The 25,511-nt window shown below is 43.0% G+C and overlaps 1 protein-coding gene and 1 long non-coding RNA gene across 2 annotated transcripts in view; one reads left to right on the top strand and one right to left on the bottom strand.

Annotated features, from left to right (window-relative positions):
• Positions 1 to 25,511, bottom strand: part of esf1 (ESF1, nucleolar pre-rRNA processing protein, homolog (S. cerevisiae)) — a 95,513-nt gene that overhangs the window by 9,152 nt on the left and 60,850 nt on the right. The window contains exons 11-12 of the mRNA XM_070889822.1: positions 3,604 to 3,694; positions 426 to 517 (exon numbers count right to left, since the gene is read on the bottom strand). Of these exons, the coding sequence (XP_070745923.1) occupies positions 426 to 517; positions 3,604 to 3,694 (183 nt within the window). The remainder of the gene's footprint in view (positions 1 to 425; positions 518 to 3,603; positions 3,695 to 25,511) is intronic.
• The window catches only part of LOC139273222 (uncharacterized), a 41,932-nt gene that overhangs the window by 1,765 nt on the left and 14,656 nt on the right, over positions 1 to 25,511 (top strand). Inside the window, exon 2 of the long non-coding RNA XR_011595040.1 lies at positions 516 to 2,810. This is a non-coding gene — a long non-coding RNA (uncharacterized lncRNA). The remainder of the gene's footprint in view (positions 1 to 515; positions 2,811 to 25,511) is intronic.

Below are 25,511 nucleotides of genomic sequence, written 5' to 3'. Positions count from 1 at the left end.
TGAGAGGGAGGGAGGGAGGGAAGGAAAGAAAGGAAGAAGTGAAGAACTAGGATTTATATATCGTGCCTTTCACGATTTCAGAAGGTCCAAAGGTGTTTCACAGCCAATGAAATACTTTTGAAGTGTCACCACTGTTGTAATGTAGGAAAATGCAGTAGCATTTGCAAACAGCAAGCTCTCACAAACAGCAATTAGATCAATGACCAAATAATCAGTTTTTGGTGGTGTTGAATGAGGGATAAATATTGACAAGGTACTGGGAAAAATCCCTTGCTCTTCTTCAAAGGGCGCCAGGATATCTTTAATGTAAACCTGACTGGGCAGACGGAGCCTCGGTTTAGCATCACATCCGAAAGATAGACATTTCATATTCATACCAATATACACTATGTAGCACAAATTTTCAACACGGAGTATTTTCTGACCTTTTCCCTTTCTAAATCAGCTTCCTCCTCCAGCGTTAGCACTTTATTCATTGACTTTTTGATCTTTTTACTCATTTTCTTTTGCTGCAGTGCTACAAGAGAAAAAAAAAGAGATTTGTTCAGTATTAAATCTTTGGTTGAATAAACAATTCATATTTTTGAAATATCTCAAAGCACTTCACACAACGAATTAAGAAATGCACCTGCGAAGAGACACTCGGTCACTCGACCAGGAGAAACACCAAGACTGGTTTGACGAGAACAACCAGGAGATCCAGGAGCTCATATGCCACAAACGCAAGGCATTCTTGGACTAGAAGCAGCAACACAACTCGAGAGCAAGAAAACAACTCTACAGACGCCTGAAGAGGTCCCACGGAAAACCCACGACCTAAAGAACAGATGGTGGGTGGGGAATGCTCAAGAAATCTAGCAGCTAGCTGACAACCACGATGTGCAAGGATTCTTCAGCGCAATCAAGACAATCTATGGCCCAAGCACCCAAGGCCCTACCCCACTACTGGCCAAGAACGGAGAGGTGCTCATCAAGGACATAGAGACAGTCAGTGCCCACTGGAAGGAGCACTTTGAGGATCTCCTCAACCGAGACTCTGTCTTCGACATGAGTGCCCTCGACTCCACCCCACAGCATGCTACCGCCACCATCCCAGCCTGGCACGAGGTTGAAAAGGCCATCCAACAACTGAACAACAACAAGTCATCAGGAGCAGATGGAATCCCCACCGGAACACTGAAACATGGCGGAGAAGCACTACTGGCGTGGATCCATGACCTCATCTCTCTTATCTGGAAGGAGGAGATCATGCCAGGAGATCTCAGAGATGCTGTAATCGTGACCATCTTTAAGAAAGGTGACAAGTCTGACTGCGGTAACTACAGAGGAATCTCCCTGTCGACCACCGGAAAAATCATCGCAAGAATCCTCCTCAATCGCTTTCTTCCTGTGGCTGAAGAACTCTTCCCAGAGTCGCAATGCGGATTCCGCCCACTAAGGGGCACAATGGACATGATCTTCACTATGCGGCAGATACAAGAGAAATTCTTGGAACAGTACCAACCCCTGTACATGGCTTTCTTCGGCCTCACAAAAGCCTTCTACACTGAGGGATTATGGAGCGTCCTCCTCAGATTTGGCTGCCCTAAAAGTTTGTCACCATTCTCCGCCTGCTCCACAATGACATGCAAGCTGTGATCCTGACCAACAGATCCACCACAGACCCATTCCATGTTCGGACAGGGGTCAAGCAAGGCTGTGTCTTCGCACCAACGCTCTTCTCGATCTTCCTTGCTGCAATGCTCCCCGCTGGAGTGGAGCGGAGCTAAATTACAGGATGAATGGGAATCTGTTCAATCTCTGCCGCCTCCAGGCCAGATCCAAGGTTGTTCCATCCTCCGTCATCGAACTACACTACGCAGACGATGCCTGTGTCTGCGCACACTCGGAGGCCGAACTCCAAGCCATTGTCAACACCTTCATCGAGGCGTACGAGAGCATGGGCCTTAGACTAAACATCCGTAAGACAAAGGTCCTCTACCGGTTATCAAAATCCACGACGAGACCTTGGACTACGTGGACCATTTTCCATACCTCGGGAGCCTACGGTCAACAAAGGCATACATCGATGACAAGGTCCAACACGAGTGTGCCAGTGCAGCCTTCGGTCGCCTGAGGAAGAGAGTGTTTGAAAACCAGGACCTCAAACCTGGCACCAAGCTCAGGTGATACCCGCCCTCCTATATGGCTCAGATACATGGACTATGTACAGCAGGCACCTCAAAACACTGGAGAAGTACCACCAACATTGCCTCTGCTAGATCCTGCAAATCCATTGGCAGGTATGCACACAACGTCAGTGTCCTCGCTCAGGCCAACATCTCCAGCATCGAAGCATTGACCATGCTCGATCAGCTCTGCTGGACAGGCCACATCACCCGCATGCTTGACACGAGACTCCGAAAACAAGCACTCTTCACAGAGCTCTGACACGACAAGCAAGCCCCAAGTGGACAGAGGAATTGCTTCAAGGACATCCTCAAAACCTCCTTTTAAAAATGTAACATCCCCACCAACACCTGGGAATCCCTGGCCCAAGACCGCCCAAAGTGGAGGAAAAGACTCTGGGAAGGCGCTGAACACCTCGAGTCTCTTCGCCGAGGGCAAGCTGAAGTCAAGCGTCGACAGTGGAAGGAGCGCATGGCAACCCAGGCACCCCACACATCTGTACCTTCACCACCGTTTGCAGCACTCCCGGGACAGAAACTGTAGGTCCTGCAATGGACTCTTCAGTCACCTGAGAACTCATTTCTAGTGAGGAAGCAAGTCATCCTCGACTCTGAGGGACCGCCTATGATGATTATAAGCAGGTAAACAAAATACAATCACAAATAAATTTCAGAAAACAGTATCTAATCTGCCTATTATGATTTTCATTGTTATTCTGGGAATAGAGTGACATAATTTAGGAGTGTGACCAATAAATATGAAAGTTTGCGTACAAATATGGAATAATTATCTTATTCCATGTTCTTACGACAATAAAAGCTGTAAGGTCAAACAAGAAGTTTCAAAGCAAGAAATAATCCCTAATCACTGCACTACTTTAGAAAGGGACCTGTATATTGCCTAAACAAAATGTACATACAAATATAATACATATAATACAAATTTACACACATCTAACCAGATTGTCATACCTTTCAACATAGAAAAAACACTATTTCTTTCTTGTTGGTCCAGGTTTAGTCACATAGCAGTTGAGTTATGTTAAAATTTACATAAAAGATCATTTTGAATTGCTTTTACCATAGGAGCTTCACATGTTTTAAATAAAGATTCTGCGATTATTTGATATAAAAATCAAAGTGAACTGGTCACCCTCATAGTTATTACAAAACAATGCCCTATAAGCAGCAATAACTTGCGTGCACAAATATTAAAGGTGGACTATTTTCTTACTTTCAAGAGGATTTGAAGAATGGATGGGGCTTACCAGAGTACCACTAAAATCATACAGTTTAAAATATTATTTTGAACATAATTTTGTTGCCTTTCTGTTAATGTTGGAACATATCGGTTGAAACAGTGAATACAGGAAATTGGCTGAGGAGAATTGCTGCATCCAGGTATGATCTACAAAGATGTAATTTTTCCATTTACCTGATTGCCCCAGTTCTTCTGTGAAGAAAGAATCATTCAAATCTACATCTGATGGAATCTCATCATCACTCAGTCCCTCTGCATTTTTAACCTACACAGAAATCAGAATCAAAATATAAACACCACAAATACAAAATTATAATCCATCAAAAATTAGGTTGTGGCAATGATGCATGTTGTACAATTAAATGACGTCGCACTTGTGCACTATATAAAAATGAAAGGCAACTTTTCTTGCAAACCATCACACAAACAAAATCTGATCCCAGTGATGGAATCAGTCTACGGTTGGTGGGGGATGGGGGTCGAATCTCACAGATTGCAGAAGCTACTATGGTGGGACTATGTATAAGCCGATCTGCATGGTAAAAGGCAATGGGCAGACAGCTGTGAGCCGGAAAAGGAGAACAATACAATGGCGAGTCTTGTCATATTGCTTATGAGAAATTATAATGGGGAATAAGGAAATGGCAGAGAAATTAAACAAATACTTTGTGTCTGTCTTCACGGAAGATGCAAAAAAACCTCCCAGAAATAGTAGAGAACGAAGGGTTAAATGAAATGAGTATTAGTAGAGAAAAAATAGTACTGGAGAAATTAATGGGACTGAAAGCCGAGAAATCCCCTGGACCTGATGGCCTATATCCTAAGGTTTTGAAATGGTGGCTACAGAGATAGTGGATGCATTGGTTGTCATCTTCCAAAATTCCATAGATTCTGGAAAGGTTCCCACGGATTGGAAGGTAGCAAATGTAACCCCACTATTTAAGAAAGGAGTGAGAGAGAAAACACAAAATTACAGACCAGTTAGCCTGACATCAATAGTAGGGAAACTGCTAGAATCTATTATTAAGTATGTGGTAACAGGGCACTTAGAAAATAATAATCGGATTGGGCAGAGTCAACACAGATCTATGAAAGGAAAATCCTGTTTGACAAATTTGTTAAGAGTTCTTTGAGGTTATAACTTGCAGAATAGATAAGAGGTAACCAGTGGAGATGGTGTATTTGGATTTTCAGAAGGCATTCGATAAAGGTGTCACACAAGAGGTTACAAAACAAAATTAGGGCTCATGGGATTAGGGGTAACATACTAGTATGGAGTGAGGATTGGTTAACAGACAGAAAACAGAGAGCAGGAACATAATAACATAAGAAACAGGAGCAGGAGTAGACCAATTGGCCACTCGAGCCTATTCCGCCATTCAATAAGATCATAGCTGATCTAATCATGGACTCGGCTCCACTTCCCTGCACGCTCCCCATAACACTTTACTTCCTTATCGCCCAAAAATGTGTCCATCTCCACTTTAAATATATTCAATGACCCAGACTCCACATCTCTCTGAGGCAGAGAATTCCACAGATTTACAACTCTCAGAGAAGAAATTCCTCCTCATCTCAGTTTTAAATGGATGGTTCCTTATTCTAAGACTATGTCCCCTAATTTCAGTTTCCCCTATGAGTGGAACTATCCTCTCTGCATCCACCTTGTCGAGCCCCCTCATTATCTTATAAGTTTCAATATGATCACCTCTCATTCTTCTGAACTCCAACGTGGAAAGGCTCAACCCCCTCATCTCCGGAATCAACCTAGTGAACCTTCTCTGAACAGCCTCCAATGCAAGTATATCCTTCCTTAAATAGGGAGACCAAAACTGTATGCAGTGCTCCAGGTGTGGCTTTACCAATACCCTGTACAGTTGTAGCAAGACTTCTCTGCTTTTATACTCTATCCCCCTTGCAATAAAGGCGAACATTCCATTTGCCTTCCTGATCACTTGCTGTACCTGCATACTAACTTTTTGTGATTCATGCACAAGGACCCCCAGGTCTCTCTGTACTGCAGCACTTCGCAATTTTTCTCCATTTAAATTATAATTTGCTTTTCTATTATTTCTGCCAAAGTGGATAACCTCACATTTTCACACATGATACTCCATCTGCCAATTTTTTGCCAACTCACTGAGCCTGTCTAAATCCCTTTGCAGATTTTTTGTGTCCTCCTCACAATTTGCTTTCCCACCCATCTTTGTATCATCAGCAAACCTGGCTACATTACGCTCAATCCCTTCATCCAAGTCATTTAGATTGTAAATAGTTGAGGACCCAACACCAATCCCTGCGACATCCCACTAGTCACAGTTTGCCAACCAGAAAATGACCCATTTATCCCGACTCTCTATTTTCTGCTAGCCAATCCTCGATCCATGCTAATATATTACCCCCAACCCTTTTATCTTGTGCAGTAACCTCTTATGTGGCACCTTATCGAATGCCTTCTGGAAATCCAAATACACCATATCCACTGGTTCCCCCTTATCCACCCTGCTTGTTACATCCTCAAAGAATTCCAGCAAATTTGTCAAACGTGATTTCCCTTTCATAAAACCATGCTGATTCTGCTTGATTGAATCATGCTTTTCCAAATATCCTGCTACTGCTTCCTTAATAATGGACACCAGCATTTTTGCATCGCCAGATGTTAGGCTAAAGTTTCCTGCTTTTTGTCTGCCTCCTTTTTTAAATAGGGGCGTTACATTTGCAGTTTTCCAATCCACTGGGACCACCCCAGAATCCAGGGAATTTTGGTAGATTACAACCAATGCATCCACTATCTCTGCAGCCACTTCTCTTAAGATTCGAGGATGTAAGCCATCAGGTCCAGGGGACTTGTCCGCCTTTAGTCCCATTATTTTACCTATTAATACAATCACTATCACTAATGAAGTAGTAAGTTCCTCCCTCCCTATAGCCCCTTGATTATCCATAATTGGGATGTTTTTAGTGTCTTCTACCGTGAAGACCGATACAAAATATTTGTTCAACGTCTCTGCCATTTCCCTGTTCTCCATTATTAATTCCCTAGTTTCATCCTCTAGGGGACCAACATTTACTTTAGCCACTCTTTTCCTTTTTATGTACCTGTAGAAACTCTTACTATCTGTTTTTATATTTCATGCTAGTTTACTTTCATAATCTATCTTCCCTCTCTTAATAATTGTTTTAGTCGTTCTCTGCTGGCTTTAAAAATGTTCCAATCCTCTGGCCTCCCACTAGTGTTGGCCACATTATATGCCTTTGTTTTCAATTTGATACCCTCCCTTATAGAAACATAAAAATTTGCAGCACGGAAGGAGACCATTTCGGCCCATCGTCTCCGCGCTGGCCGACAAAGAGCTGCACGGCCCTCGGACAGCAGCCCTGAAGGTTACATACAAACCTATGAAAAATGAACAATGGCGGAAAGGTAAAGAGCACCCAGCCCAACCAGTGCGTTCCACACAACTGCGACACCCCTTACCCGACAACATTCCACCCCAACCGGCGCCATGTGATCTCCTGGGAGAGGCAAAAACCAGATAAAAATCCAGGCCAATTGTGAGGGAAAAAAATCTGGGAAAATTCCTCTCCGACCCATCCAGGCAATTAAAATTAGTCCAGGAGATCACCCTATTCCGTATTCATAAGAACCTAAGAAATAGGAGCAGGAGTAGGCCAATAAGGCCCCTCCAGCCTGCTCCGCCATTTAATACGATCATGGCTGACTCAGGTCCACTTCGACTTCGACTCAGGTCCACTTCCCTGCCCGCACCCCATAACCCCTTAATCCCTTATTGGTTAAGAAGCTATCTCTGTCTTAAATTTATTCAATGTCGCGGCTTCCACAGCTCTCTGAGGCAGCAAATTCCACAGACTTACAACCCTCAGAGAGGAAATTCCTCCTCATCTCAGTTTCAAATGGGCGGCCCCTTATTCTAAGATTATGCCCTCTAGTTCTAGTCTCCCCTATCAATAGAAACATCCTCTCTGCATCCACCTTGTCAAGCCCCCTCATAATCTTATACATTTCGATAAGATCACCTTTCATTCTTTTGAATTACAGTGAGTAGAGGCCCAACCCACTCAACCTTTCCTCATAAGTCAACCCCCTCATCTCCGGAATCAACCTAGTGAACCTTCTCGGAACTGCCTCGAACGCAAGTATATCCTTTCGTAAATATGGAAACCAAAACTGTACGTGTATTCCAGGTGTGGCCTCACCAATACCCTGTATAACTGTAGCAAGGCTTTCTTGCTTTTATACTCCACCCCCTTTGCAATAAAGGCCAAGATCCCATTGGCCTTCCTGATCACTTGCTGTACCTGCATACTAACCTTTTGTGGTTCATGCACAAGTACCCCCAGGTCCCGCTGTATTGCAGCACTTTGCAATTTTTCTTCATTTAAGTAATAACTTGCTCTTTGATTTTTTCTGCCAAAGTGCATGACCTCACTATACTCCATCTGGCAAATTTTTGCCCATTCACTTAGCCTGTCTATGTCCTTTTGCAGATTTTTTGTGTCCTCCTCAAACATTGCTTTTCCTCCCATCTCTGTATCATCAGCAAACTTGGCTACATTACATTTGGTCCCTTCTTCCAAGTCGTTGATATAGATTGTAAATAGTTGGGGTCCCAGCACTGGTCCCTGTGGCACCCCACTAGTTACTGATTGTCAACCCGAGAATGAACCATTTATCCCGACTCTGTTTTTTGTTAGTTAGCCAATCCTCTATCCATGCTAATAGCTAATATATTACCCCCAACTCCGTGTCCTTTTATCTTGTGCAGTAACCTTTTATGTGGCACCTTGTCAAATGCCTTCTGGAAGTCCAAATACACCACATCCACTGGTTCCCCTTTATCCACCTAATTCCCTACAGTACTTACCATCGTATCTGCGCCAGCCAACAAAATGTTATCCAGTCTAATCCCAATTACCAGCTCCAGGTCCGTAGCCCTGCAGGTTTCGGCACTTTAAGTGCCCATCCAAGCACCTTTTAAATGTAGTGAGAGTTTCTGCATCCACCACCCTTCCAGGCAGTGAAGTCCAGACAACCCCACAACCCTCTGCGTGAAGAAGCCCCCCTTCAAATGCCCTTTGAACCACCCACCACAAAACTATGCCCCCTCGTAATTGACTCCTCCACGAATGGGAATAGGCCCTTGCTATACACTATATCCAGGCCCCTCAAAATTTTGTACACCTCAATGAGCTCTCCTCTCAAACTCCTTTGTTCCAATGAGAACAAAGTAAGCCTATCCAATCTGTCCTCATAGCGAAGGTTCTCCATTCCAGGCAGCATCCTAGTAAATCTACTCTGCACCCTCTCTAGTGCAATCACATCCTTCCTATAATACGGCGACCAGAACTGTACGCAGTACTCCAGCTGTGGCCTAACGAGAGTATTATACAATTTAAGCATAACCTCCCTGCTCTTATATTCTATGCCTCGGCCAATAAAGGCAAGCATTCCGTTTGCCTTCTTAACCACCTTATCCACCTGGCCTGCTACTTTCAAGAATCTGTGGACAAGCACGCCAAGGTACCTTTGTTCATCTACACTATTAAGTGGCCTACTGCTTAATGTGTATACCTTTCCTTATTAGCACTCCAAAAGTGCATTACCTCACACTTCTCCGAACTGAATTCCATTTGCCACTGCTCTGCCCACCTGACCAGTATCCTCCTGCAGTCCATGACTTTCCTCTTCATTATCAATCACACAGCCAATTTTCGTGTCATCTGCAAGCTTCTTAATCATACTCCCTATATTCAAATCTAAATCATCAATATACACCACAAAAAGCAAGGAACCCAATACTGAGCTCTGCGGAACCCCACTGGAAACATCCTTCCAGTCACAAAAACATCCATCAACCATTACCCTTTGCTTTCTTATTTCCTTAGTTAGCCACGGATGGTTATCCCTTCTCTGACTGTCTTTCCTTCTCATTGGGATATATTTTTGTTGCGAGGTATGAAATAGCTCCTTAAATGTCTGGCACTGCTCATCAACCGTCCCATACTTTAATCTATTTTCCCATTCACTTTAGCCAACTCTGCCCTTATACCTTTGTTGTCTCCATTATTTAAGCTTAGGACCCTGGTTAGAGAACCAACTTTCTCATTCTCCAACTGAATTTGAAATTCAACCATATTATGGTCACTCATTCCTCGAGGATCTTTTACTAAGAGATCATTTATTAATCTTACCTCATTACACAGTACTAGATCTAAGATAGCCCACTCCCTGGTTGGTTCCGCAACGTACTGTTCAAGGAAACTATCCCTGATACACTCTATGAACTCTTCCTCAAGGCTACCCTGGCCAATTTGCTTTGTCCAATCAATATGAAGGTTAAAATCACCCATATTTATTGCCGTTCCTTTATTACAAGCCTCCATTATTTCTTGATTTATACTCTGTTCAACAGTGTAGCTGCTGTTCGGGGGGTCTATAGACTATACCCCTTTATTATTCCTTATCTCCACCCAAACTGATTCAACATCTTGATCCTCTGAGCCAATATCGTTTCTCACGAACGCACTTATCCCATCCTTTATTAACAGTGCTACCCCACCTCCTTTAAAGCACATGGTATTGGGGGTAACGTATTGACGTGGTTGACAGACAGGAAGCAGAGAATCGGGATAAACGGTCCTTTTCAGAATGGCAGGCAGTGACTGATTAGTGGGGTGCCGCAGGGTTCAGTGCTGGAACCCCAGCTATTTACAATATACATCAATGATTTAGATGAAGGAATTGAGTGTAATATCTCCAGGTTTGCAAATGACACTAAGCTGGGTGGCAGTGTGAGCTGTGAGAAGGATGCTAAGAGGCTGCAGGGTGACTTGGACAGGTTAGGTAAGTGGGCAATATGTTAGGGAAATTGATGGGATTGAAGGCCGATAAATCCCCGGGGCCTGATAGTCTGCATCCCAGAGTACTTAAGGAAGTGCCCCTAGAAATAGTGGATGCATTGGTGATCATTTTCCAACAGTCTATCGACTCTGGATCAGTTCCCATGGACTGGAGGGTAGCTAATGTTACACCACTTTTTAAAAAAGGAGAGAGAGAAAATGGGTAATTATAGACCGGTTAGCCTGACATCAGGGAAAATGTTGGAATCAATCATTAAGAATGAAATTGTAGTGCATTTGGAAAGCAGTGACAGGGTCGGTCCAAGTCAGCATGGATTTATGAAAGGAAAATCATGCTTGACGAATGTTCTGGAATTTTTTGAGGATGTAACTTGCAGAGTGGACAAGGGAGAACCAGTGGATGTGGTGTATTTGGACTTTCAAAAGACTTTTGACAAGGTCTCACACAAGAGATTGGTGTGCAAAATCAAAGCACATGGTATTGGGGGTAATGTACTGACATGGATTGAGAACTGGTTGGCAGACAGGAAGCAGAGAGTCGGGAAAAATGGGTCCTTTTTCGGAATGGCAGGCAGTGACTAGTGGAGTGCCGCAGGGCTCAGTGCTGGGACCCCAGCTCTTTACAATATACATTAATGATTTGGATGAAGGAATTGAGTGTAATATCTCCAGGTTTGTAGATGACACTAAACTGGGTGGCGGTGTGAGCCGCGAGGAATACGCTAAGAGGCTGCACGGTGACTTGGACAGGTTAGGTGAGTGGGCAAATGCATGGCTGATGCAGTATAATGTGGATAAATGTGAGGTTATCCACTTTGGGGGCAAAAACACAAAGGCAGAATATTATCTGAATGGCGGCAGATTAGGAAAAGGGGAGGTGCAACGAGACCTGGGTGTCATGGTTCATCAGTCATTGAAAGTTGGCATGCAGGTGCAGCAGGCGGTGAAGAAGGCAAATGGTATGTTGGCCTTCATAGCTAGGGGATTTGAGTATAGGAGCAGGGAGGTCTTACTGCAGTTGTATAGGGCCTTGGTGAGACCTCACCTGGAATATTGTGTTCAGTTTTGGTCTCCTAATCTGAGGAAGGACGTTCTTGCTATTGAGGGAGTACAGCGAAGGTTCACCAGACTGATTTCAGGGATGGTTGGACTGACATATGAGGAGAGACTGGATCAACTGGGCCTTTACACATTGGAGTTTAGAAGGATGAGAGGGGATCTCATAGAAACGTATAAGATTCTGACGGGACTGGACAGGTTAGATGCGGGAAGAATGTTCCCAATGTTGGGCAAGTCCAGAACCAGGGGACACAGCCTTAGGATAAGAGGTAGGCCATTTAGGACTGAGATGAGGAGAGTTGTTAACCTGTGGAATTCCCTGCCGCAGAGAGTTGTTGATGCCAGTTCATTGGATATATTCAAGAGGGAGTTAGATATGACCCTTACGGCTAAAGGGATCAAGGGGTATGGAGAGAAAGCAGGAAAGGGGTACTGAGGGAATGATCAGTCATGATCTTACTGAATGGTGGTGCAGGCTCGAAGGGCCGAATGGCCAACTCCTGCACCTACTTTCTATGTTTCTATATTGCCTAGCACTTGTATGGTGTGAAGGTTACTTGAAAGAAAGACTTGCATTTGATATTTTTGAGTCTAAGCCTGGATGTTGTCCAGGTCTTGCTGCATGTGGGAATGGACTGCTTCATTATTTGAGGATTTGAAGCAGTCCATTTCACCCTCCCTTGTCAATTAGATGACAATCTTTTCGTGTTCATTGACCCATTAAACATTGGTAAAAAGAGATAGGATTTCATCCTGAAAGATAACCTTCATTTCCCACTATGGACTAGACAACCTAAAGTGGTGTTCTGTAAATGAGATCTGATTCAAATGCAGATGGATACGTATTACTGAAATTTACCAATAGGGCATGCATCCTAAACCTCTGCCAGTCACCCTGTACCATTTGCTTGAACATTTTAGTGTATTTGTTTTGTTTTAAAGTCTATGCAGCTGCCTCCCTAACACCTCAATTTTAATAAATTACTTCATTAAATCATGAGTATTTTAGTAAAGCTAAATAAGGTATCTCCACCAAATTTGAACTTGCATATTGGAATGCTGATGGTAAACATAGTAGATTATAGTGGAGAATAAAAAATTTACAGCTGTGGGCCATTGGTACTTGTACTAACCGGAACAGCTTTCTCATCATGATTGTCTAAATAAGAATATTGAATTGTAGGGTGCAGCATATTAAAGGGGGTTTGAGCGGAGGCAGGGTGGTGACAGTGCAGACACCAAATCTGTGGGCCAATAATAGTGCTTAAAGTGAATAACTATACTTAAGTTTCCTTTGGCAAAATCAGTATTTGGGCTAGTCCAGACTTTGTAATTATAATAAAGATTGCATTTTGTATATTTTATTTAGAAATGTACAATTAATGAGTCATAAGAACATTGGAAATATGAGCAGGAATAGGCCATTCGGCCCCTCAAGCCTGCTTCTCCTTTCAATAAGATCAGGGCTGATCTACCTCAACTTCACTTTCCTGTACTATCCCCATATCCCTCGAGTCCCTTAATATCCAAAAATGTATCGATCATGTCTTGAATATATTCAACAACTGAGCATCCACAGCCCTCTGGGATGGAGAATTCGAAAGATTCACCACCCTCTAAGTGAAGAAATTTCTCATCTCAGTCCTAAATGGCCAACCCCTTATTTTGAGACTGTGACCTCTGGTTCTCGACTCCCCAGCAGGGGAAATATACTCCCAGCATCTATCCTGTCAAGCCCTGTAAGAATTTTGTATGTTTCAATGAGATCACCTCTCATTCTTCTAAACTCTAGAGAAATAGGCCTAGTCTACTCGCTCTCTACTCATAGGACAATCGCCCCAACCCAGGAATCAGTCTGGTGAACCTTCGTTGCACTCCCTCTATGGCAAGTATATCCTTCCTTAGGTTAGGAGACCAAAACTGTACACAATACTCTAGGTGTGGTCTCACCAGGGCCCTATATAATTGCAGTAAGACATCTTTACTCCGACACTCAAGTCCTCTTGTAATATACCATTTACTTTCTTATTTGCTTGCTGTACTGACTTGCATGTTAACTTTGTGATTCGTCTACAAGGACACCCAAGTAGCCATGTAACCAACATTTTCCAATCTCTCACCATTTAGAAAATACTCTGCTTTTCTATTTTTCCGACCAAAGTGGATAATTTCACATTTCTCCACATTATATTCCATTTGCCATGTTTTTGCCCACTCATTTAGCCTGTCTCTATCCCCTTGAAGTCTCTTTGCATCCTCCTGAAAACTTACATTGCGACATTGGTTTGTATCCTGAGGAAACTTTTATATATTACATTTGGTCCCCTCATCCCAATCATTGATATAGATTGTGAATAGCTGAGGCCCAAGCACTGATCCTTGCAGTACCCTACTAGTTACAGTCTGCCAACCGAAAATGAACTGCAGGGCATTTTGGGGGGAGAGGGTGAACAGCCAGAGGTCGTGGTCCATATCGGGACCAATGACATAGGTAGAAAGAGGGATGAGGCCCTGCAGGCAGAGTTTAGGGAGCCAGGAGAGAGATTAAGAAGCAGTTCCTCAAAGGTAGAAATCTCCGGATTACTTCCGGTGCCACGAGCTAGGGAGTATATAGAAGGATAGAGCAGATGAATGCGTGACTGGAGAGATGGTGCAGGAGGGAGGGCTTTAGATTCCTGAGGCATTGAGACCACTTCTGGGGGAGGTGGGACCTGCACAAACCAGATGGGTTGCACCTCAACAGAGCCGGGACCAATATCCTAGCGGGGGACAGGCGGGGCGGAGTTTGCTAGTGCTGTTGGGCAAGGTTTAAACGAGCTTGGCAGGGGGATGGGAACCTGAGAATAGATCCAGTAGGGAGGGGAGTAAAGCTGGAATTAAATAGCAAAAATGTAGAAAGTGAGTTTGAAGGACAGATGAAACAAGCAGGAAAAAAGGTAAAAAAACAAATGCATGTAGCATTCGTAACAAAATAGATGAGTTGACGGCACAAATAGATACAAATGGGTATGATCTGATAGCTATTACAGAGACGTGGTTGCAAGGTGACCAGGACTGGGAACTAAATATTCAGGGGTATTTGACAATTCGGAAGGATAGACAGAAAGGAAACATAGAAACATAGAAAATAAGTGCAGGAGTAGGCCATTCGGCTCTTTGAGCCTATGCCACCATTCAATAAGATCATGGCTGATCATTCACCTCAGTACCCCTTTCCTGCTTTCTCTCCATACCCCTTGATCCCTTTAGCCGTAAGGGTCATATCTAACTCCCTCTTGAATATATCCAATGAACTGGCATCAACAACTCTCTGCGGCAGGGAATTCCACAGGTTAACAACTCTCCTCATCTCAGTCCTAAATGGCCTACCTCTTATCCTAAGGCTGTGTCCCCTGGTTCTGGACTTGCCCAACATTGGGAACATTCTTCCCGCATCTAACCTGTCCAGTCCCGTCAGAATCTTATACGTTTCTATGAGATCCCCTCTCATCCTTCTAAACTCCAATGTGTAAAGGCCCAGTTGATCCAGTCTCTCCTCATATGTCAGTCCAACCATCCCTGAAATCAGTCTGGTGAACCTTCGCTGTACTCCCTCAATAGCAAGAACGTCCTTCCTCAGATTAGGAGACCAAAACTGAACACAATATTCCAGGTGAGGTCTCACCAAGGCCCTATACAACTGCAGTAAGACCTCCCTGCTCCTATACTCAAATCCCCTAGCTATGAAGGCCAACATACCATTTGCCTTCTTCACCGCCTGCTGCACCTGCATGCCAACTTTCAATGACTGATGAACCATGACACCCAGGTCTCGTTGCACCTCCCCTTTTCCTAATCTGCCGCCATTCAGATAATATTCTGCCTTTGTGTTTTTGCCCCCAAAGTGGATAACCTCACATTTATCCACATTATACTGCATCAGCCATGCATTTGCCCACTCACCTAACCTGTCCAAGTCACCGTGCAGCCTCTTAGCGTATTCCTCGCGGCTCACACCGCCACCCAGTTTAGTGTCATCTACAAACCTGGAGATATTACACTCAATTCCTTCATCCAAATCATTAATGTATATTGTAAAGAGCTGGGGTCCCAGCACTGAGCCCTGCGGCACTCCACTAGTCACTGCCTGCCATTCCGAAAAAGGACCCATTTTTCCCGACTCTCTGCTTCCTGTCTGCCAACCAGTTCTCAATCCATGTCAGTACATTACCCCCAATACCATGTGCTTTGATTTTGCACACCAATCTCTTGTGTGAGACCTTGTCAAAAGTCTTTTGAAAGTCCAAATACACCACATCCACTGGTTCTCCCTTGTCCACTCTGCAAGTTACATCCTCAAAAAATTCCAGAACATTCGTCAAGCATGATTTTCCTTTCATAAATCCATGCTGACTTGGACCGACCCTGTCACTGCTTTCCAAATGCACTACAATTTCATTCTTAATGATTGATTCCAACATTTTCCCTGATGTCAGGCTAACCGGTCTATAATTACCCATTTTCTCTCTCCTTTTTTAAAAAGTGGTGTAACATTAGCTACCCTCCAGTCCATGGGAACTGATCCAGAGTCGATAGACTGTTGGAAAATGATCACCAATGCATCCACTATTTCTAGGGGCACTTCCTTAAGTACTCTGGGATGCAGACTATCAGGCCCCGGGGATTTATCGGCCTTCAATCTCATCAATTTCCCTAACATATTTTCCCGCCTAATAAGGATATCCTTCAGTTCCTCCTCCTCACTAGACCCGCGGTCCACTAGTACTTCCAGAAGGTTATTTGTGTCTTCCTTCGTGAAGACAGAACCAAAGTATTTGTTCAATTGGTCTGCCATTTCTTTGTTCCCCATTATAAATTCATCTGAATCCAACTGCAAGGGATCTATGTTTGTCTTCACTAATCTTTTTCTCTTCACATATCTATAGAAGCTTTTGAAGTCAGTTTTTATGTTTCCGGCAAGCTTCCTCTCATACTCCATTTTCCCCCTCTTAATTAAACCCTCAGTCCTCCTCTGCTGAATTCTAAATTTCTCCCAGTCCTCAGGTTTGCTGCTTTTTCTGGCCAATTTATATGCCTCTTCCTTAGATTTAACACTGTCCTTAATTTCCCTTGTTAGCCACAGTTGAACCACCTTCCCCGTTTTATTTTTACTCCAGACAGGGATGTACAATTGTTGAAGTTCATCCATGTGATTTTTAAATGTTTGCCATTGCCTATCAACCGTCAACCCTTTAAGTATCATTTGCCAGTCTATTCTAGCCAATTCACGCCTCATACTGTCGAAGTTACCGTTCCTTAAGTTCAGGACCCTAGTTTCTGAATTAACTGTGTCACTCTTCATCTTAATAAAGAATTCTACCATATTATGGTCACTCTTCCTCAAGGGGCCTCGAACAACAACAATGCCAATTAGTCCCTTCTCATTAAGAGGGGATTTGAGTACAGGGGCAGGGAGGTGTTACTACAGTTGTACAGGGCCTTGGTGAGGCCACACCTGGAGTATTGTGTACAGTTTTGGTCTCCTAACTTGAGGAAGGACATTCTTGCTATTGAGGGAGTGCTGCAAAGGTTCACCAGACTGATTCCCGGGATGGCGGAACTGACATATCAAGAAAGACTGGATCAACTGGGCTGGTATTCACTGGAGTTCAGAAGAATGAGAGAGGATCTCATAGAAACGTTTAAAATTCTGACGGGTTTAGACAGGTTAGATGCAGGAAGAATGTTCCCAATGTTGGGGAAGTCCAGAACCAGGGGTCACTGCCTAAGAATAAGGGGTAAGCCATTTAGGACTGAGATGAGGAGAAACTTCTTCATCCAGAGAGTGATGAACCTGTGGAATTCTGTATCACAGAAAGTTGTTGAGGCCAATTCACTAAATATATTCAAAAAGGAGTTAGATGAAGTCCTTACTACTAGGGGGATCAAGGGGCGAGAAAGCAGGAATGGGGTACTGAAGTTGCATGTTCAGCCATGAACTCATTGAATGGCAGTGCAGGCTCGAAGGGCCGAATGGCCTACTCCTGCACCTATTTTCTATCTATCTATCTATTACACATCACCCAGTCTAGGATGGCCAGCTCTCTAGTTGGTTCCTCGACATATTGTCATAGAAAACCATCCCTAATACACTCCAGGAAATCCTCCCCCACTGCATTGCTACCAGTTTGGTAAGCCCAATCAATATGTTGATTAAAGTCGCCCATGATAACTGCTGTACCTTTATTGCACACATCCCTTATTTCTTGTTTGATGCTGTCCCCAACCTCACTACTACTGTTTGGTGGTCTGTACACAAGTCCCATCTCCACAATGTCCATCTCCAACAACAAAGAGCTAAACCACCATCGCCAATCAACAACATTGACCAGAACTCAACTAGACCAGCCACACAAATACCGTGGCTACTAGAGCAGGTCGGAGGCTGGGTATTCTGCCAGATGTGGTTGACTCTCAATTCCCCAAAGCCTCCCCACCATCAAGCACAAGTCAGGAGTGTGATGGAATACTCTCCACTTGCCTGGATGGGTGAAGCTCCATTAACAAAATAGGACAAAACAGTCCGCTTGATCGGCACCCCATCCACTGGCTTAAACTTCCACTCTCTCCACCATGGGCATACCATGGTTGCAGTGTGCACTATCTACAGGATGCCCTCCAACAAGTTATCAAGGGATCTTCGGCAGAATCTCCTAAACCCATGATCTCCACCACCTAGAAGGACAAAAGCAGCAGGTGCATGGGAACACCATCATCTCCAAGTTCCCCTACAAGTCACACACCATTCTGACATGGACATATACCGTTCCTTCATTGTCAAAATTCTAGAACTCCCTATCTAACAGCATTGTGGGAGCACCTTAACTACAGACTGCAGTGGTTCAGGAAGAAAGCCCACCACCATCTTCTCAAGGGAAACTAGAGCTGAGCAATAAATATTGACCTTGTGAGCGATGCCCACATCCGGAGAATGAATTTAAAAAATCATGAACACTATTGTGGTTTTTAAATCAATTCAATGCAAATGATTGTGGTACATGCTAATTTGACATGTAAAAAGGATGGGGGAGGGGATAATAGTTGTGATAAATTTAACTATGTGCCTGTGATGTGATAGTTGGATTGTAGGCAGATTTTAGATAATACCAGTTGTAAAACAATTTCATTTATCATTTCAGTACAAGTTCTGCACTACTCTTTGAATGGAAAACTAATTTAAAACAGTGTTAAATGAAACAGGAGAGGAACTGAGTAGGGCAGTGGGTCAGATCCTAGATTTTCACCTCTGGGATCCGAATTCAAATTTAGCCTGGACTGACGATATGAAAGTCTCCTCTGGCTGCAACAGTCCTCTGTGAAATGAGTTTCGACAATCTCAATCCAGTTCAAACACAAAACTTGTTCTAATTCTCACTCGGAGGCCATAGGATGGCTGATGTGGAAAACAGAACTAAATGTCACACTGGTGCAGTAGAGGTGGAACTAATTTAGAGTGGAAAGCTGCGGCAGTTAGAGGGACCTTTATTCTGCATCTGACTGTGCTATATCTGACTTGGGAGTGATTCATGATGACACTGGATGCTTGAAAAGTCAAGAATTCTGTTCTCCAGTACTGTACCAACATTCCTCACCTTGATGAGCGCAAAATTCAGAAATGAAATGTCCAACATTCAGAAATGAAATGTGCCAGTTGTTCAGTGACCTGTGTCTGGTTGGCATGTCAGTTCCCAAGCTGGATGGCATCAGAATACATAATTTTTTGTAGCTTAGCTATATTCTCTCAGCACATTATTTTATTTCGATAGATGCTATCAGAGATTATCCTTTTTTGTAGCTTAGCTATATTCTCTCAGCACATTATTTTATTTCGATAGATGCTATCAGAGATTATCCTTTTTTGTTTACTTTAAATGGTTATATTAGAAAGGTAATGTCAGTCTACTTTAATATGATCCACAATGCTGTTAAAATGCATGGCAAAGTAAATTAAATCAGTTGGCTTTCAGTACTGTATAAGTTTTTTAAAAATACTAAATTTGATCAAAATTACAACGTCGATTGAACACTTTCTCCAAGAGAGATTGTCTCAAAACAGTCAAACAGAAGAGCTACATTGTCATTTGTAAGCCAATAAATGAGAAGATAAAAGACAATTATATGCAGCCACCTTAAAAAAATTAATTTCCAATTTAAAATCCCTGTATGTCAATTAAATTAAAAATTATTCCATGTTAACCTAATCACACAATTGCAGAATGTTCCACAAATAACTCAAAATTTGGTAAAATAGTTGCTTACAGATTTCAAAGTAAAATAAATTGAAATGTTTAAATTCCGTAGTTGCTTTTTTTTTGATTATTGGAGTTGAAATGACGCACTACTGCAATATCCCTGTCCGTGTGTCTCTATAATTGAGACAGACAGCCGGCAGACTATCCTCCCCATATGGATTCAATCTGGCAGTTCGGCTGTCATGAAGCTTAACCCTGCTTTAACATCTGAAGCCGCAAAGAAGCCAAAAATGTCAATATATACAGATTTAAAAATCTACATAACATTAGCTGATAGCACAGATATAGCAGAACACCACATACTATAAATATGGACAATACACAAGTGCTTAAACCGTGCCCAGAGTATAATTCAAACCTAACTACAGTCTGGCAAAAATTAAGAGGTTGCTCATAAAACGAACCTCTACTTTCCTTAAATTTCAACCGTTATGAAATAGAGCTGCATTTTTGGAGAAAGAATAGAGAAAGAGCTGAATTTTCTATTTTTTTCAATAAAAAGCTGAAGTTTCCCCTCTCTAAAATATATAAAAGCCAGACATGGCAGTTAATGGAATTCTAGACAGTGGATGTGCCATATCTTTCTGCCCAGACACACATTAATTCTGACAATTACATAACACAGGTTGCAGCAAGACCTAATTTAAGGAGTATAGAGTCTGTTATGTGGAGATCACATTCTTCAACTGAGCAATCATCTCTTTTTCCATCTTTTAGTAAAATCAGATACCAAATTAAAAAGGTCTTAGCACATCATATTTTCAATGTCCATAAGCACAAAAAAATTCTGAATTGATCAGATAACCACTATCTTTTAAGTTAACCATGCCGATTTGGTCAAATATAGACAGGTACTAAAAGCTACTAATCAGTAACAAGGAGCCACACAAAACCTATTTAAATCGTTCAAATGTTTTTGAAGAGTAGCAAACAGGCAGCAGCTACCACACAAAATCAATTTATTTTTTATAACAGGTTACAGCTACCCTCTTAAGATCTGGCCAAGCAGAATATAAAGGTTGAACAAGGAACATAAAAATATCATAAACAATTCTCAAAAATACATGAAGTTTAAAGTCAGTGATTGTATGCTAGAAATGCGTCCAAGAAATATTCCCCCGCACATGGCTTACCCCTCATTATTGAGCTTGGGGTTTGAGCTCAGCTTCCATTATGTACCTTAGCCTGAATAAAGAAGTTCAACCAAATGGCATTCTATTAGAAAGCACTCATTTGTGCACATCGTCCTGGTGAACTAAACTCCTAGAATACAGCTTAAGTCTTCACCTTCTGCTGGACAAATCGTGGCACACTCGGTGAATGACTAGTATTGCTGTCAATTGTAAAGCCACATTCCAATTTTCTGATAGACAAACAGAAGCTTTTTCTTCCATACATAACATTTTGATTAGAAATAAGATCCAGGGGGAAAAAAAAACTTAGAACAACTAGAATCAGTTTTCTATGTCCCTGGTGCTATTAAAAGTGGTAAGCTCTTGAGAGCTGGTCCCATATAAATGCTAGTCTGTAAAGACAAATACAGGGGTGAATGCAGTGATTACAGAGTTTATTAGTTTAATAGGCCCCAAGTTTCCACACGCGGCGAAAAAGGCACACCTCAGAGCTGGGCGCCTGTTTTTCGCGCCGAAAACGGCGCCGGAAAAAAAGTGCGGTATTCTCGAGCTCCTTGCAGCTCGATGTCTGCTTGGCGCGGCGCAAAGGGGGCGGAGCCTACCACTCGCGCCGATTTTGTAAGTAGGAGGGGGCGGGTACAATTGAAATGAGGCTTCTTGGTGCCGGCAACCCTGCGCGTGCGCGTTGGAGCGTTCGCGCATGCGCAATCTGAAGTAAACATTGGCACTTGGCCATTTTTAAAAGTACTACAGAAAAAGTGAAGATTTGTTTCTTGGACTCCTGCAAAGGCTTGTATTTTAATTTTCTTGATATTTCTGTGTGTGAGGGAGTGCTTTTAGCAGCAGTGCTAAATAAATCACCTGCTGAAATCAGTGAGTTCAGCTTTTCACTGCTAAACTTGCAGAACCGGTGCCTGCAAATTAAGGACTGTGTGTTTGGAGAAATAAAAGTGCCAATTCAACTTTGCAATGGATCAACGTCCACCAAGAACAAAGAATTTCTTGCATGTGGAAGCAAACCATTGCATAATATGTGGTGTTGACAATGCAGCACCCATTCTGCAAATTTAAATATAAAGATGTCGATGTAGCTGCCTCTCCCTGTCCAAATGGCCTGTCAGTCAGTCCCCCTCACAGCTCGAAGGCTGCTGCTGTTCTTTCTTCGGCTCCCGGCCAGCCACTGACGCCGCTGCAATCCCATGGCCGAATGGCCTCACGTCCGCTCCTGATTCTTCGGCTGCCTTCGAGCCACTGACGCCGCCCCATAAACGTGGCCGAACGGCCTAAAGAATTTTAAATCTGCAGCTGCGTGTGTCCTGTGTTCATTCTTCGGCTCCCGGCCAGCCACTGATGCCGCTGCAATCCCATGGCTGAATGGCCTCAAGTCCGTCCGGGTGCTGCATCTTCGCGGGGAATGAAGCGGGGAGCTCAGCTCGAAGGCTGCTTGCTGCCTGCCGCTGCCGTCGAGACGAGACACTGACGCCACACCGCTGCCTGAAAGGCCTGCCTAAAGCACTTTCACACAGGTAGGAACATGGTTTATTTTTTCTTTGCTTATAAATTTTTATTCAGGTTGAATTTATTTATATAATATTTGTATAAGTATAACTAAGGATTGATTGTAGAATTTAATGACTTCCCTTCCCCCCCCTACCTCGTTCCCTACGCCTAATTTGTAACCTGCGCCTGATTTTTTTTAAGTGTAGACAAGGTTTTTTCAAGCGTACAAAAATCTTCACTTACTCCATTCTAAGTTAGTTTGGAGTACGTTTTCACTCACGAAACTTTGAAATCAGGCGTCAGTGGCCGGACACGCCCCCTTTTGAAAAAAAAATTCTGTTCCAAAGTGAAACTGTTCTACCTGACTAGAACTGGAGGAAACTAAATGTGGAGAATTCCGATTTCTAAGATACTCCGTTCTAAAAATCAGGAGCAAATCATGTGGAAACTTGGGGCCATAGTGCCAGCATGAACATAAGAACACAAGAGTTTGGAGTGGAAGTAGGCCATACGATCCCTTGAGCCTGCTCTACCATTCACTAAGATCAAAGCTGATCTTCAACCTCAATTCCACTTTCCCGCCCTATCCCAATATCCCGATTCCTCCAGAGTCCAAAAATCTATCTATCTTAGCCTTGAATATACTCAACGACTCAGCATCCACAGCCCTTTGGGGCAGAGAATTCCAAAGATTCACAACCCTTTGAGTGAAGAAGTTCCTCCTCATCTCAGTCTTAAAAGGTCGACCCGTTATCCTGAGACTATTCCCCCTACTTCTAGACTCTCCAGCCAGGGGAAACAATCTCTCAGCATATACCCTATCAATCCCCTTCAGAATCCGTTTCAATATGTTTTAATGAGATCACCTCTCATTCTTCTAAGCTCCAGATAGTGTAGGTGCAATGTACTCAACTTATCGGCTCAATGTACTCAACTTAAAGTAATTAATATCAGGAGAGAAAAAGTACTTGAGAAACTAATGGGACTAAAAGCTGACAAATCCCCTGGACCTGATGGCTTACATGCTAGGGTTCTAAAAGAGGTGGCTGCAAAGATAGTGGATGCATTAGTTGTGATTTTCCAAAATTCCATAGATTCTAGAACAGTCCCAGTGATTGTAAGGCAGCAAATGTCGCCCTGCTATTCAGGAAAGAAGGGAAGAGAGAAAACAGGGACGTACAGGCTAATTAGCCTGACATGAGTCGTCAGGAAAATACTGCAATCCATTATTAAGGATGTGGCAACAGAACACTTAGAAATCATTATACGATTAGACAGAGTCAACATGGTTTTATGAAAGGGAAATCGTGTTTAACAGATTTATTAATTTTTTTGAGGATGTAACTAGCAAGGTAAATAAAGGGGAACCAGTGGATATAATATATTGGGATTTATGTGCCACATAAAAGGTTGTTATGCAAGATAGGGGCAATATATTAGGATGGATAGAGGATTGGTTAACGAACAGAAAACAGAGAATAGGGATAAATGGGTCATTTTCCAGTTGGCAGCCTGTAACTAGTGGGGTGGCACAAGGATCAATGCTTGGGCCTCAGCTATTTACAATTTATATTAATGATTTAGACGAAAGGACTGAGTGCAATGTATCCAATTTTGCTGATGATACAAAGCTAGGTGGGAAAGTAAGCTGTGAGGAGGACACAAAGAGCCTGCAATGGGATATAGACTGGTTAAGTGAGTGGGCAATAAGGTGACAGATGGAATATAATGTGGAGAAATGTGAGGTTATTCACCTTGGTAGGACGAATAGAAAAACAGAATTTTTTAAATGGTGAGAAAGTATTAGATGTTGATGTTCAGTGCAATTTAGGTATCTATGCACAGTTTTGATTTCCTTATCTGAAAAGGACATATATGCCTTTGAGGCAGTGGAATGAAGGTTCACCAGATTGATTTCTGGGATGAGAGGGTTGTCGTATGAGGAGGGATTAAGTATATTGGGACTGTACTCTCTGGAGTTCAGAAGAAAGAGAAGTGATCCCATTGTAACATATAAGATTCTGAGGGGGATTGACAGGGTAGATGCTGAGAGGTTGTTTCCCCTGGCTGGAAAGTCTAGAACTAGGGAGCATAGTTTCAGGATAAGGGGCCAGCCATTTAAGATTGAGATAAGCAGGAATTTTTTCATTCAGAGGATTGTGAATCTTTGGAAATCTCTACCTGAAAGGACTGCGGATGCTGTCAGAGAGTATATTCAAGGCTGAGATAGATAGATTTTTGTACTCTAGGGAAATCAAGGGATATGGGGATCGGGCAAGAAACTGAAGTTGAGGTTGAAGATCAGCCATGATCTTGTTGAATGGCAGAGCAGGTTTGAAGGGCCGTATGGCCGACTCCTGCTACTAATTCTTATTTTCTTATAATCTCTCCCCAGAGGACAACCCTCTCATCCCAAGAATCAATCTAGTGAACCTTTGTTGCACCGCCTTTAAGGCAAGTATATCCTTCCTTACATAAGGAAACCAAAACTGTGCACAGCACTCCAGGTGTGGTCTCACCAAAGCCCTGTAGAATTGTTGCAAGACTTCCTTACTCTTGTACTCCAACCCTTTAGCGACAAAGGCCAACATGTCATTTGCCTTCTTAATTGCTTGCTGTACCTGCATGCTAACTCGCTGTGTTTCTTGTACTCGCCCTGCCACTCTCATTTGGCCCAGAAAAAGCATTCATGGAGAGTATATTCTTTTTTGTGACACTTTATAGAATGTTTTTTGCTGACACAGATGTTTGCAATAAAAATGCGATGCGTCTGGCTTCTTGCCAAGGTCCATGCATGGGAAGATGTGCAGGGGGTTGTCCGGGAAGACCTGCTCTTCATTCTCTATCACAGGTTTTGTTGGGTGGCCTGTGGCCAGAGACCAAGCCATAATGACTTGGACTTGGGCTGCCCACCAATAAAGTTTGAAATTTAGGAGGCTGAGTGTTTTGGAAGCTAAAGGGATTTGAGGTGTACTTGCTCAAAGGAACTTGGAAATGCAACTGTCCCGGTCACGGAATTGTTGGGTTGGTATACCTTAAAAAACAGCATCTAGAATATGTAGAGGATATAGAGGAAGATATTGATCTTTAGCATGCTCACCCAACACAACAGTGAAAAAGCAGGCTACTCCATCTAGTTAGGTCAACAAATATGTTGCTGGGTTGGGGGAGCTGTTGCACGTGTCAGCTGTGGCTCAGTTGGTGGCACTCTCGCCTC

This window comes from Pristiophorus japonicus, chromosome 9, assembly GCF_044704955.1.
Source record: "Pristiophorus japonicus isolate sPriJap1 chromosome 9, sPriJap1.hap1, whole genome shotgun sequence".
In the NCBI taxonomy this organism is placed as follows: domain Eukaryota; kingdom Metazoa; phylum Chordata; class Chondrichthyes; family Pristiophoridae; genus Pristiophorus; species Pristiophorus japonicus.
Note: the sequence above shows the minus strand (reverse complement) of the source record. Positions and strands in the feature narration are given on the sequence as shown.